Genomic DNA, 14,431 nt, shown 5'->3' with positions numbered 1-14,431 from the left:
TAATATTCCAATGTGCAGGGACATCTGGGTGGCTCAGCGGTTGAGCATCTGCCTTTGGCTCAGGGTGTGATCCCGGGATCAAGTTCCATGTCGAACTCCCTGCATGGAGCCTGCTTCTCCCTCTGCCTGTGTCTCTGCCTCTCTCTCTCTCTCTCTCTCTCTCTCTCTCTCTCTCTCTTTCTCTGTGTGTGTTTCTCATGAATATGTTAATAAAATCTTTAAAAATAAGAAAACTTTATTATAAAAAATCAAATAAAATTCCACTGTGCAGACAAGTTCAGGTGTTCTGGCTCAAAGGTTTGTTGTGAAGGATTTAAAGCTCACAGAATACATAGTTTGCTTTTTCCTGCAAGTGTTGATTCACCAAGAAGGAGACTGGTAAGTAAGATAATGTGCCAGATTCAAGACAGCCTAGTAATTATCCGGGTCTCAGTTTCCTCATCTGTAAAACTGGCATAACCCCATTTAGGTTTCAAAACTGATGTGTTTTGTAAGCCATAAGGAACTTCCCGACAGCTTTTTTACATATATATATATATATATATATATATATATATATATACACATATACACACACACACACAATCTCTCTCTCTCTCTCTCTCTCTCTCACACACACACACACACACACACACACACACACTCTCTCTCTCTCTCTATCCTCACTTCACACTCCACTCCCCTTTTACAACAGGGCTCAAGGTAATCTTTCTTTCTGACCTTCACTGGTACTGCAATAAGTAACAGTAGTAGGAAGTTGGCAAGCCTGGAGGACCTCCCGACAAGAAGAAAAGACAGAGCCTAACTATCCCAGGAAGAGTCTAGAGATACAAACCATCCCTCACAAACAACTCTAAAGTCCCAAGTGCAAGCGAGCCACAGAGCATCACATGGTCAATGCAAGGCCCACCTACACTAGAACAGTTGGCCTGGAGCTGTGGAAAGGGCATAAGTGATTAAGACAGTTCTGTGCCCTCGGGTAGTTATTCTTCTTTTTCATGTCCATTGTCCCCTTTTTAAAATGAGGATAGTTATATGCATTCTCCATAGGGCTGAAATGAGGATGAAATGAGACCAAGGATTGGAAGGTGGTCTACAGAATGGAAATTACAGTGAAGTATATTATAGCCACCCGCTGATACCACACACACAAAAAAATCAAGTCACAGAGAAGTCTTCCTAAATTTTATTGGCACTGAAATAGAACATGGGTTGAGCATAAACCTCTCCAAAAACAATTTTTTTAAACCCCAAAGATACACACACACACAAAAAAAAACCTGAATACAAAATCTAAACTTTATCCCCAGCCTCCCTGTGGATGTGTTATTGTCCTTAAGGCAGCTAGATTGCCCCACAATTCCAGGTTTGAATTTAGCCAGTATAGGGCATATCACCAAGATAGCATCAATATAATTCACAGCAATGCACATAAGACTCCCCAAGGTCAGGCGGGATGGAGTCAGGGAGGAATCGAAGTCAAGGGCTCTGCGCTAGGGGCACTGCATAGAGGGACAGTATGAACTTTAGGGACTGAACTCTGGGGAGAAGAGAAAATAAAAAGAACAACAAAACCAAATACTAAGTACTTTAAGAATGGACTATATGACCTATGGTGACAGGTGACATCACTAATACTGAAAGTTTATTACAATAATGTTTCTGGCAAAATATTCTTTTAAAATATAGTATATGCTTCCCAGGTATGGGGTGGTAAGGAAATGAGGCCAAAATGATCCTGCCTCAAAACTATTATCGTCTAAGAGTACATTAGCAAGAAACACAGAAATAATTATTGAATTAGATGCCACTAGAATATATAATTCTGGTAGAGAATAAAAGAGCACACATGAAATAGAGAGGAGGAGGTTACTCCTGTGTTGAGAGAAAGAAGTTAAAGTGTAGAAGGGATCAGGTCAAAGTCTCCAATAGCTCTCTGAAGCCCAATGTGAACATTTCCCCTCTTTGGCAAGAGTCCTGGATAGGGCTGGCTAGGTTTTTGGGTAACCATCCCTACCATTCTAGCTGGAGGTAATTGGGAACTAGAATGCATAGGGGCAGATCCCAAGAAGGGAAGAACCCGGAGTAATAGTAAGGGATACCTTTGCTCATAGAGTTCACTTGAAACAAGCCTAGGTTCCCATAAGGCATGGGGGAGGATCTTCTAACCAGTCTTGCCTGAATAGAATGGCCAATAAGTTTCTAAGATGTTGCTGAAGTCTCTTGAAGGTACTGTCTCCTCCCATCTCACTGTGAGGAGAAACTGAATTCCTGAACTCAGGGACAAGACTTCTAAGAATTGAGTTTGTAACAGGTCCAAACTGGGAGGTATAGGGAAGAATGACTGAACATCTCTTTAGCTTCCAATCATTATAAAGCCTACATAACTCTAGAAGAAATGGACATTGGAAGGTCTAATCCTAGGTCAATTGACATCCTAGAGTATATACCTAGGGCCCTGCCTCCTTCCCTAAACCTTGTGCTATTCCAATTGTGCAAATCACAGGACCCTGAAAAGAAAGGCAGTTACAAGGCAGGGATGAGGGCTAGTTTTCAATCTACACCATGCTTCGGTTCTAGAGAACAGTAAATGTGGGGGTATTTCCCCAATCAAGTGGGAAGTGCCTCTGAGCAAGGGAAGTGGTCTCTTCTAAGTAAGCTAGATTAAAATGTGACAGAGGGGGAGGAGAGGGCCCAATTGGCACCATAGTGAGCCATTTATTTGCCCAAGGAAGTGAGGGAGGGATGAGGGGCTAGGTTTGGTCCCATAGTGGCACTGAATGCTTGGCATGACTCCAGGGCTGCTCTAGTTAGTGGCTTCAGCACAGTGTGAGCTAGCAAGAGTACAGGAGTGTGGGGGCAAGGGAGAAGGGAGGGGAGTCCCTAGAGGCTGGGTGAGCATTACATGGACTCAAACTCATCAATACGCTGCTTGGTATTGCCCTGCCGGATCTGACGCAGGGTCTTGTATTTGTCTCGGCCAAGTCGCATGTTCTCAGCATGGATCATATCATTGGCAGTCTTCTTGGACTCATCACGGGCATTGGCCAGTTCTGAAGTAAGGGCCTGTGAGAGTGTAAGGGGTGTGAGGTGTTAATGGCTTGCTCTTGCTTTCCCTCCCCCTATTTAACCAGATTCAATCTCTCTCTCTCTCTCTCTCTCTCTCTCTCTCTCTCTCTCTCTCTCTCTTTCTCTACACATAGACACACACACACACACACACACACGCACACACTCCTTCACTCCTCTCTTTCTACACAAAAACATACACATTTTTGAGGGCCATTTTTAGCTCTGTTGTGACTGCAGTGAGGGAAAAGAATAAAACAAAATCTCCACAAACTTAGGGGACCAATTGATTGGTGGTAAGTATTCTCTGAGAGTAGAAAAATGTATCAAAGATTCAGCTAGAAATTGGGTCAGGGTATTTTCTGAGTACAAGAGGTAAATGGAGCATGGGGCAAAAAAACAAAAGTAAGAGGTAGCCCAAGGTCTGATGAATAAGTGATGGATGTCTATCCTTAAAACTCTTGTTAGAAAAAGGCTCCAACTCCCATACTCCATTGAGACAGGCTAACCTAACCCCCATGACAAGGCATGGTATCTTTGAGCCTTTGCCCCTGCTGGGATACCTTCAGGTGCTTCTGCACACGTTCATTCTTCTCTGCCTCGGTGGTACGTTCCTCCTCACTGCGGTCCTTGGCCATGGCATCAGCCCGCAGGTCAGCACTGGCCTCTGCTCCATTCTCATCCTGTTCATCTTGCTCATTCTCAGCCGGCTCAGCTACATGAGGTGTACTCATAGCAGTCTTCAGCTCAGCACGGGTCTTCTCCAAGTCTTCTTGTACCATTTGAGCCTGTCCAGTAACAGAGGGCAAAAAGAACCAGCAGTCAGATCAGGCTAACTTATAGCATCCTACATGTGCATAGAATGGCCCAGCAGGAGGCAGGCACCAGGTAGACCAAGTCATTTTGTCTGCCTTTAATTTCTGCATCTGTACAATAGGAGCGATTTACCAACTTCCCAGGTGCACTAGAGTATTCTGGGAAGTATGTGAGAAAGCCTCAGGCTCTTTCTCCCATGCTAACCTGCTGTCAAGGAAGGATGGAAGGAGTAAGGATCTCAAATCTGAGGAATCTAAGGAATCAAAACCTATGCATGTGGGACCCTTTCAAATAATGCTTTTCCTCTGGGCATTGTGTCTCACCTTCTGCTGCCATTCCACAGCCTCACTTTCCTTTTTCTGTCGGGCCATCTCCAGCTGGGAGATTCGAGCTGTCAACTCTGCCATTTCCAAGGCCTATGGATAAATTGGAAGGTTGTGAGATCTGAGCCTTCTGGTCCTCAGGACCCAGGTTATCTTCAAACCCAGTTCCCCTGGAGAAACTGCTGTTCCACTTGCAAACCATCCTGGAAGCCCTTTTACCACACCTCCTCCAGGAAGCCTGGTGGACCACTCTGATTCCCAGATCTACTATTTCTCATCAACTCCAAAACATTTCCTTGTAAGTCACAGATCTGCACCTAAACAGACCACCTGAACACAAACACATCATCTATTTCTTCCTCATCTCTCTATCTTTCTTTCTCTCTATCCCTCCCTCCCCCTCTCTTTCTCTCTCACATGCACTACTGCCCACTGCATATTTAGGGCCTCTGTAAAGCTAGGGAGATCACCATGTCACTGCCTAAAGTGCCAGACTCTTTCCTGTTTTCCTAGAATGCTCAGGGGGCTCCACTAAGACTCCTCCCAGGACAAGTATAAGAAAGGCACTGTAGTGTCACAAGGGAATCTAAACAAGGGAAAAGCTTATGCACATCCTCACACCTTTGACATATCTCCTAGAGGAAGCTTCCCCCTGGTAATTAGGTCTTAGTTCCTACACTCAGACTCCAAACAGTAGAGGAGAAGAGCATATATCAAGGAATTTGGACATAGGTTCTAATTTTTGAGTCAAAAGAGTAAGTAAAGATGAAAGTAAAGATGTTCACCTTCCTCCCCTGAAAAATACATAGACACATAGTCTAAAAATGCATAATTGCATATGCCTTTAGAGAACAAAGCCTTCAAAGAGAGGCAAAAATGGGTTCTCATCCTACTCAGCCACATTGTGTGATCTTTAACAAGTATCTTAAACCTTCTTGAGCTCTAATTTCCTAATCTGGGCATAATATCCCACATAGCTTAATACCATAGGGTTATTGGGAGAGGAAATAAGAAAGTAAGGGAAAAGGAAAAGTTGCTAGCATAGCTTGTAACACAGAGTAGGTAGTCAATTAAATATAAGTCCCTTTGCTTTTTTCCTTCTTCCCTTTCCATTGTCAGGTCATCAGCTTGGATCCCCAAGGGCTAAGAAAGTAGAAAAAAAAATAAGGGTTGGGGAAGACTGTTTGCATCCCTTTCTGGGCCACACCAGTGACTTTATAGCTTACTTCTGAATAAGTTAACTGCTGTGGGCCTGTGGACTGGTACCCTGCTGGAAGAAGCCAGCCCTGCAGGCAGGGGTAACTGAATAGGTAGACAGACAGGGGAGAAAATTCATGTACCACAATCTTGGCCCATTTATTAGTTTTACCAGCTGTTCCTGAGTCTTCTTCTGATCCCGGGAGGCCTGCAACAGGGCTTCTTTGGCCTCTTCAGCTTCTTGACGTTCCTTGGCCAATTTTTCAGCCTCACTCTGGGCACGCTTCCGCTCCTGTTCGAGCTCTAGAGCCCTGCGGGTCTGTTCTTCCAGTTCTGAAAAGAGAAGAAGTGGGAAATGTGGTGAAACATACAGACATGGAAGGAACACCTAGTTTCATTCCTAGAAATGCTTTACCCAGGGCACAGCTGGCAGAAAGTTCTGGGCACTTATCCTCTTGCCCCATCTTTCATCAGTCTGTAGCCACATATGGATTATATAGCCTGAGTCTGCAGCTCAGGCAGAAGGGTCTCCAACTTGTAGAGTGAGGCTCTTGGAAAACCAAGTCTCCAAGGTGACTGACTCTAAGCCTCACCATGCTGAGCCTTCTTAGTCTGTTCCTCAATCTGCTTCAGCCTCTCCATCAGTTCCTCCTTTTCCCGTTCAATCTTCTCCTTCTCCTTTTCTGCCATCTCACGTTTCTTCTTCTCATTTTCCAGCAAAGCACTAAGAAAAAAGAAAGGATGGAATAAGTCACATGAAAAGGCCCTAAGGCTCCCTGGCCCTGGATCCTCAGCTCATACCCATCCAATGCACTTAGAGTTTGTGAATTGGGACCACATTCCCTTATCTCTACATCCTGTTCTCACATCATAGTCCCATGTGCATCAGTATACCCTGTCAGTTTGTCCCAGAGTCAGGAGATCCAACCTGGACTCCCAGCTCTACTACTCTACTCTCTACTACTAACCAGTGGATGACCCTAGCTATGTCATTTCTTTGCTCTTGTTCTCCGTACCTCTATCTGTAAAATGACCTAATGAGTCCTGCCCTGTCTACCTCATAGTTATAGGGAGTCAGGTTTTGACTTTGTGCTGGGATACTTTGCTTCAAGTCCACTGATCTCTATGGCTAGGGTATCAGTCCTTAGGCCTAATTCTGCAGGCCCTCTGAAGCCCAGCTCTAAGCTCTTTTTCTTCCCAGAATTTGTTGCAAATCTAAAACAAGTATTCACTTTTTCTTGCCCCAAAACTTCTTCCAGGAAGTTGCTTTCTCACCCTAGCCTAGGTATCTTTCTTTATCTGTGCCCTTAGAATATTTGGCCTATCCTTCTCTCCATCCCTCCTCTTTATTATTTTTCTCCACAGCACTTCTTACCATCTCATATATATCTATTATTTGCTTATTTTTTCTGCTTCATCCCACTAAAATGTCAGCTTCCTGAGGATAGAGATTTTTGTCTGTTTTATTTTTCACTGCTCAATAAATATTTGATTGAAAAATGACACAGCATTTATACCTTGAACAGTATGTATATATTGTTTCTCTTTCTCCTACCAGATTGTGAGGTCCTTGATGGTAGAAAGATCCTGCCAGATCCAGCTCTGTAAGCTGCCCTCAATCTCAGTAATTTTTTTCTGAATAAATAAGAAGTCTGGTGTCTAACCTCTCAAACAAGGACTCTTTTTCTAGCCTACTAGATTAGAAGCCTCCCAAGGCTCCAAACTCTTTATGACAGAGTACCTACTAAACCTTAATGTGCATAGTAATCACCTGGGATCTTATTTTTTAAATAACTTATTGAGGCAAAATTCACATTATAGTAACCATTAGAAAGCAAAAAAAAAAAAATTGGTGGCATTTAGTACATTTTCAATGTTGTACACTCACCACCTCTATCTAGTTCCAAAACATTTTCATCAACACAAAGCAAAATCGCATAGCCATGAGTTTCTTCCTGTCTCTCCTTCCCATAGCCCCTAATAACCACCAACCTACATTCTGCCTTTACAGATTTATTTATTTTGGATATTTCATATAAATGGAATCATATGGTATGTGAAATTTTGTGTCTGGTTTCTGTAACTTAGCATAATATTATAGAGGTTCATTCACATTGTAATATATATCAGTATTTCATTCCTTTTTATGGCTGAATAATATTCCATTGTATGGCTATATAATGCTTATTCATTCATTTGTTGGACATTTGGGCTGTTTCTACCTCTATTATAAATAGCACTGCTGTGAATACTTGTGTATATGTACTGTTTCAAATTATTTTGAATATCTACCTAGGAGTGGAATTGTGGGATCACATAGTAATTCTATGTTTAACTTTTTTGAGAAACCACCAAACTATTTTCCATAGTAGCTGAAACATTTCCACCAGCAATTTACATGAGTTCCAATTTCTCCATGTCCTTAATAACAGCTATTATTTTCTGTATTTATTTATTATATCCATGTTAGTGAGTTATCAAGCTGTACCTCACTGTAGTTTTGATTTGCATTTCCCTAATGACTAAGGATGTTTTCACATGCCTATGGCCATTTGCATTCCTTCTTTGGAGAACTGATCACCTAGGATCTTAAGATACAGATTATGAATCAGTAGGTCTGGAGTAGGGTGTCAGATTCTGCCTTTCTAATAAGTTCCCCAGTTGATGTTACTGTTGCTGAGCCTTTCAGTAGCAAGGAGATTATAGAACATAGGGGCTTCATAAGGAAAATTCTGGTGGTTCTACTGAATTCCACTCAAAAATCCCTACAGAGTCCATGTTTAAATTTGCACAGAGCTTTCTGCTAATGCCACTACACTGGTCAGATAGCCCAGAGCAACTCAGAATCTGTCTAGAAGAGCAATGGCATGAGGGTCAGAGAAAATCTGGAACTATGAAACACCCCTCCCTCCTGTGAGCCTCTGAAATCCTAGGCTTCTAATACCTGCTTCCTGGGGAAGGGGGAATGCCTGAGACTTTTTTTTATAAATTTATTTTTTATCGGTGTTCAATTTGCCAACATATAGAATAATACCCAGTGCTCATCCCATCAAGTGCCCACCTCAGTGCCCATCACCCAGTCACCCCCACCCCCTGCCCACCTCCCTTTCTACCACCCCTAGTTCGTTTCCCAGAGTTAGGAGTCTCTCACGTTCTGTCTCCCTTTCTGATATTTCCCACTCATTTTTCCTCCTTTCCCCTTTATTCCCTGTCACTATTTTTTATATTCCCCAAATGAATGAGAACATATAATGTTGGTCCTTCTCTGATGGACTTATTTCACTCAGCATAATACTCTCCAGTTCCATCCACATCGAAGCAAATGGTGGGTATTTGTCATTTCTAGTGGCTGAGTAATATTCCATTGTATACATAAACCACATCTTCTTTATCCATTCGTCTTTCGGTGGACACCGAGGTTCCTTCCACAGTTTGGGTATTGTGGACATTGCTGCTATAAACATCGGGGTGCAGGTGTTCCGGCGTTTCATTGCATCTGTATCTTTGGGGTAAATGCCCAGCAGTGCAATTGCCGGGTCGTAGGGCAGGTCTATTTTTAACTCTTTGAGGAACCTCCACACAGTTTTCCAGAGTGGCTGCACCAGTTCACATTCCACCAACAGTGCAAGAGGTTTCCCCTTTCTCCACATCCTCTCCAACATTTGTGGTTTCCTGCCTTGTTAATTTCCCCCATTCTCACTGGTGTGAGGAGGTATCTCATTGTGGTTTTCATTTGTATTTCCCTGATATGCCTGAGACTTAATGGAGGAGGTGTCATCCCTTTACAGCTCTCTCTCTCTCCCCATCCCAGGATGGCTTCATGTCTTTCCTTATCAATATTGACACTTTTGAGAACCTTCTTTGCCCCAGCTCCAGCCTCCACTCCAGTTCCACAGAACCTACCGTTCCATCTGTTTCTGGTGCTTCTCCTCCCGGGCCTGTGCCTTCATCTGCTGAACCTCAATGGTGTCAGGCTTGCGGCGGCGCATGTATAGTTCATGGTTCCCCATGCACAGAGCCAATATACGCTTGTTAATCCGCAGCCGGGGAGCATAGAAGACAAAGTCCTGATGGGAAACAATCAAAATAAGTTTGGACTGACAGATGAAGGTGATCTTCTACCTTTTGAAAGTATTGGAAGGGTTATTTAGCCCAATTTTCCCATGTTACAGATAGGAAGATTAATTATCAGAGTGGTGAAGTGACTTGTCCAAGATAACAAAGTAGACTACTAGCAAATCGAGGACTAGAACCCAGGCTTCTTGACACTGAAACTAGTGCTCTTTCCAACAAACCACAATTTCTTTCAACCTTTGCTTATGAAAGCATTGCATCCTAAAATATCCCCAATCTAATTGAAAGACAGGAACTGAATCTATCTGCTAACTAGGGATCCTGCTAAATCTCAGAGGCCCAAAATCCCTGCATAATACACTGATGAGTGCAGTATGGAGGGCTGGATTGTTTCTGTAATCTCATAAAAGCATATCCTAGACAAAAGCCCCATAAATCATTTTTTGGAATAAGGCAAGTTGTAAATATATACATAAATCTGAACATTGATTGTCCTGGTTGTCGTTTTCTAAATAAACCCTCAATCTCAGCTGGCTTTGTTACCCACCTTTTCCCAAAACTTGAATACAGCAGCAGTTTAAGAAAAAAGTAAAACCACACACACACACACACACACACACACACACACACACACACAGAAAATCCAGTGAGTCTCAGTTTTTCACTACAAATTCTACTGGACCAAGGTTACCAACTAATGGGCTAACTACCAGTTCCTCTGCCACTGAACCCAAACTACTACTGTTTCATATAGCTTAGTGTGCAGTAGAAGGAGCGCGGGCTCTAGAGGTCAAATAACCTATGTATAAACCCCAGATTTACCATTTTTAGCTGTGTCATCTTGGGCAAATCACTAAATCTCTTTGGGAATTTTTGTTTTTGTTTTTCAAATTCAATTAGTTTCAGATGTAGTGTTCAATCATTTATCAGTTGCATATAACACTCTGTGGTCATCACATCATGTGCACTACTTAATACCTATCACTCTATCTCTTTGAACATTAATTTTCTCAGTTATAAAATAGATATGCTACTACCTACCTGGCAATGTTGTTGAGGGTTAAACACAGTAACATATATAAAGTGCCTAGCAGCAGAAGTTCAGAGACCTTAGGGCTGGAGAAAAATGTTGAGGCCTAATGAGAAGGCTCTGTCTCGGCATGGCCTTTGACCTTTGTTAGACATAAGGTACATCAAAAGAGGAGACCCTTTTCTGTTTTCTATCCTACTTTCAATCACCAGCTTTCCAGTCTTATCAGCTACAGGCAGCTGAGTAGGTGAAAAGTATGGTGAGCATGTTAGAAGAATGACTGGACCCAAAGCCCTTTTTTGTTGTTGGGTTGCTCTGGAAATAAGTCTTGAGAGTACAGTAGCAAAGTTATACCAAAAAGAAAGTTTGGAAGATCATCTTTGGATCTGGACTCCTGACCTTGTCTTTTCTTCACAATTAAAAATAAATCAAGTACATATACAGTTTCACTTTCTGGAGCCTAGATGCTTTAAAAAATAAGATGCACTCTTTGTTTCCACTCCAGAGCATAAGGACAGCAGAAGACAGTGGCTAAGGGGCAGCATTTAGACTGCCTGTGGCTCTCCCTCATCTATGCTTTTCCTAACACACGGGTCGCAGGATGCCTTCTGGTCATGTATTGTCATCAATGTTCCCTTCTAGTGCCAATCTTCTTTTGGGCCTCCTATTCCCACCCCCCTCCACAAAAAAAAAAAATGAGAGAAACATACAATGACATGATTTCTCCTAACAGTATCCAGGTCTTGGCAAGTACCTGTCTTGGCCAGGAGGAGGAATCACTTACCGGGGCTTTTTTGTCAATGGGCTTGATGACAAATTTCTTGTCATTGAAAGAAATATTTCTGATTTCACTCCAGGGAAAGCCTATCTTGGGAGTCAGTCTGTAGAGAACAAGAACATCAGGACAAAGGAAAGACAAGAAGGACATAGAGGGTTGGTGGTTTGCCCTCTGCACCCCCAACTTCTTCCTTAAGGAGGAAGATTCATTGTCAGCTCAGCCAGTGTTAATCACCAGGTCAGTTGCCAGCATTGAGTGTGCAAAATGGATCTCCTGATACCACAACCAACCTATTATTCCCTGTCCCAAACTCTAAGGTTTGTTTTATTGTATTTTTTGTTGCGGCATGGACCTTGTAAAAATCTCTCACAAGAATCTCTAGCCCTATTTTACTGGGACTCTCTACCCAAGGTTTTAACAGTTGGGAAGAATGTAAACAATGAGCTCCAAGATTAATGAGTTACATGGAACTTGGGATGCCTAGGTGGCTCAGCGGTTGAGTGTCTGCCTCTGACTCCGGGCGTGATCCTGGAATTCCGGGATCAAGTCCCACATTGGGCTCCTGCAGAGAGCCTGCTTCTTCCTCTGCCTATGTCTCTGCCTCTCTCTGTGTGTCTCTCATGAATAAATAAATAAATCTTTTAAAAAAAGAAGTTACATGAAACAATCATTTATTACATCCAACCTCACCAGACAAAGGGAAAAAGAGCAGACAAAGGGAAAAAAATAAGCAAGTGAGATAAGTCTGTAGCAAGAGGTAATATTGGCCAAAAGGCATATAATCATCCTATAGGAGTGGGATTAATTACAAATCCTGACAGGATGGGTACTAAGCTAATGCTGTCCAATGGAAATATAATGAATGGCACACATGTAATTTTAAATTTTCTAGTAGCCACATGAAAATAAGTAAAAAGAAACAGGTAGGAGTAACTATAAGAACACTTCATTTAACCCAGTATATCCAAAAGACTGTAATTTGAACATGTAAATTAATATTTAAAAAATATTGAGATATTCATCATTCTGTTTTTCACACTAAGTCTTCCAAGCCTTGTGTATAGTTTACACTTACAGTATATCTCAATTAAAGAGTAGCCACATTTCAAGAGTTTAATAGCCACATGTAGCCAGCAACTACCATACTGGATGGTGCAAGTCTAGTCAATGCAAGATTTAGAGGTCTGGAAGGTTGTGCAATCAGTTGGGCTGATCCAGGTAGAAACAGGTGGGACCCAGGTGGGACCCAGGAGGTAGAGTCCTACTTCATGATGAACCCTAGATGTCAGAATAGTCCAAATTAACTAAGAGAACTCTAAGCTATACCTGTCATTCTGCTCGTAGATGTTGAGACCTAGGGCATCCACCCCCAGCCACAGCTCTGAGCCTTTCTTGTTCTTGATGCTGAAGTAGTTCACACCATACATCTCCAGGTCCTGGGCAATCTTCAGATACTCTAGAACAGCATCTTCCCTAAATAACAGATTTCAGGTGGGGTGGGGAGAGGGGGCTGTTATAGAGTGGAACCTGTGAATCAGACCCAGGGAGATAGCCTATCTGCCCTGCACTTCTGAAAAGAACCTTGCCATTGCGGGGGAGTGGGGGGAAGGGGGAAAAAGGTGAGATGATAGAAAATAGAGCACAACCTAACTTTTGTCAAACAAAATGTGCTGACAGGAGCCTAAGATCTGAGGTTTTCAAGGGGAATAAGGGTGGGCTGACTCTTGGTAGCCTCTGGTATGTTAGCTGCAATGAAACCTCTTATGTTCTTAGCAGAGCCCAAATGGTGTGGTGATGTTAAAATAAAATTTGTTCCCCAACTAGACAGTGCTCAATTGATCTGCCATGATTATAGGGCTCCTTCCTCATTTCTTTCTTGGGGAGGAGTTCCTGGTACTCCAGAAGCTCTCTAGGGATCCTGAGGTCCCTCCTGCTTCTTTATGGTAAAAACTATTTAGGCTATCATTTGCCATCATTCAAAAATATATAACTATATAATGATCCTTAATTTGCCTTCTATCTCTAATTTCCCCTATAATTGCATTCCTTTACTTTCTCTCCAACATCCTCCAATGCCCCCAGTCCTTTGCCTCTTTCCCCCAGAACCTACTCTTATTCTCCCTGCAAAAGCAGTAGAACCCAGAGTTGCTAGGGTAATATTTACCTGAGCATGCCTCGGTGCTCCTCATGCCACACCTGGATCCGCTCTTCCCACTGGTCCTTGTTGAGTTTATGCTGCTCTAGGACCCTGGAAAGACAATAGATAGTAGTTTCAAGCACAAAACCCCAAATGCAGGAGTAAAGGGAAGCCCACTAAGCACTCTGAGGGATTGAGGCAAAGAAGATATAGAGTCAACCCACTGAGGTCATACTGGAAGTAGACTGAAATTATAGCAGGAGGTATTAAGTAGACATAGGGAGTTGCCTGAGAGGTAGGAGAGATACAAGAATGGGTAGAAAATAAAGACAATGGAAACACCTTCCTTTGTAGTTTTAGCCAGAAAATCCAATAATATGCTGTGGTTTCCAAGTAAGGCAGTAATATATCAGGAGTCTATGCTGACCTGAGGAGCTAAGAGTAGAGATGGGCTTCACAGAGGAAGTGTGACACTCTCTCCCAGATCCTTGTGGGACCAATAGTTTGTGTTTATGAAAAAATTGCTCAGGGATGAGATTACAGCCAGTTACTACAGAACAGAGAACTGAGTCCAAGTGGCTTTAGAAGAAACTAACAGGCTCAAGTTCCCAGATCTACTAGATCATAAACAAGACTTGTTTTAAATATGCCATCTCATACATCAAAGCAGACTCAGAGAGAGTCTTAGGGCACAGCCATTATCCCTTCAGGTAAGTTGTGCATATGCCACAGCTCCAATGGGACTGAGGCTCCCAGAATAACTTTTCCTTCCATCCAAAAGCTTATAAAAATGGCCACTAGATGCTGTAGGGAAAAACCCAGAGTTAAAAATTCAAGAGACTAGGGTTCCAGGTCTCGCACCTCAAATGAGCTGTGAGAGATCTGGCAGCTCAGAGTGAGCACCTTGATCTCTTTCCTTAGCCAGGAAATAAGATATGTCTGTCTTATTCATTTTGTGTATTGTTGTGATGCTAAAACAAAAAATAATGAGTGTTTGAAAGCTTTCA

The 14,431-nt window shown here is 42.6% G+C and overlaps 1 protein-coding gene across 1 annotated transcript in view; it reads right to left on the bottom strand.

Annotated features, from left to right (window-relative positions):
- Nucleotides 1-1,170: 1,170 nt before the first annotated feature.
- Nucleotides 1,171-14,431, bottom strand: part of MSN (moesin) — a 66,660-nt gene continuing 53,399 nt past the window's right edge. The window contains exons 5-13 of the mRNA XM_025987643.2: nt 13,452-13,535; nt 12,614-12,760; nt 11,294-11,390; nt 9,309-9,472; nt 5,999-6,129; nt 5,578-5,738; nt 4,209-4,301; nt 3,633-3,857; nt 1,171-3,066 (exon numbers count right to left, since the gene is read on the bottom strand). Coding sequence (XP_025843428.1) covers nt 2,902-3,066; nt 3,633-3,857; nt 4,209-4,301; nt 5,578-5,738; nt 5,999-6,129; nt 9,309-9,472; nt 11,294-11,390; nt 12,614-12,760; nt 13,452-13,535 — 1,267 coding nt within the window. The 3' untranslated portion in view covers nt 1,171-2,901. The remainder of the gene's footprint in view (nt 3,067-3,632; nt 3,858-4,208; nt 4,302-5,577; nt 5,739-5,998; nt 6,130-9,308; nt 9,473-11,293; nt 11,391-12,613; nt 12,761-13,451; nt 13,536-14,431) is intronic.

Source organism: Vulpes vulpes, chromosome X, assembly GCF_048418805.1.
Source record: "Vulpes vulpes isolate BD-2025 chromosome X, VulVul3, whole genome shotgun sequence".
Classification (NCBI taxonomy): domain Eukaryota; kingdom Metazoa; phylum Chordata; class Mammalia; order Carnivora; family Canidae; genus Vulpes; species Vulpes vulpes.
This window is presented reverse-complemented; position numbering and strand designations above follow the sequence as displayed.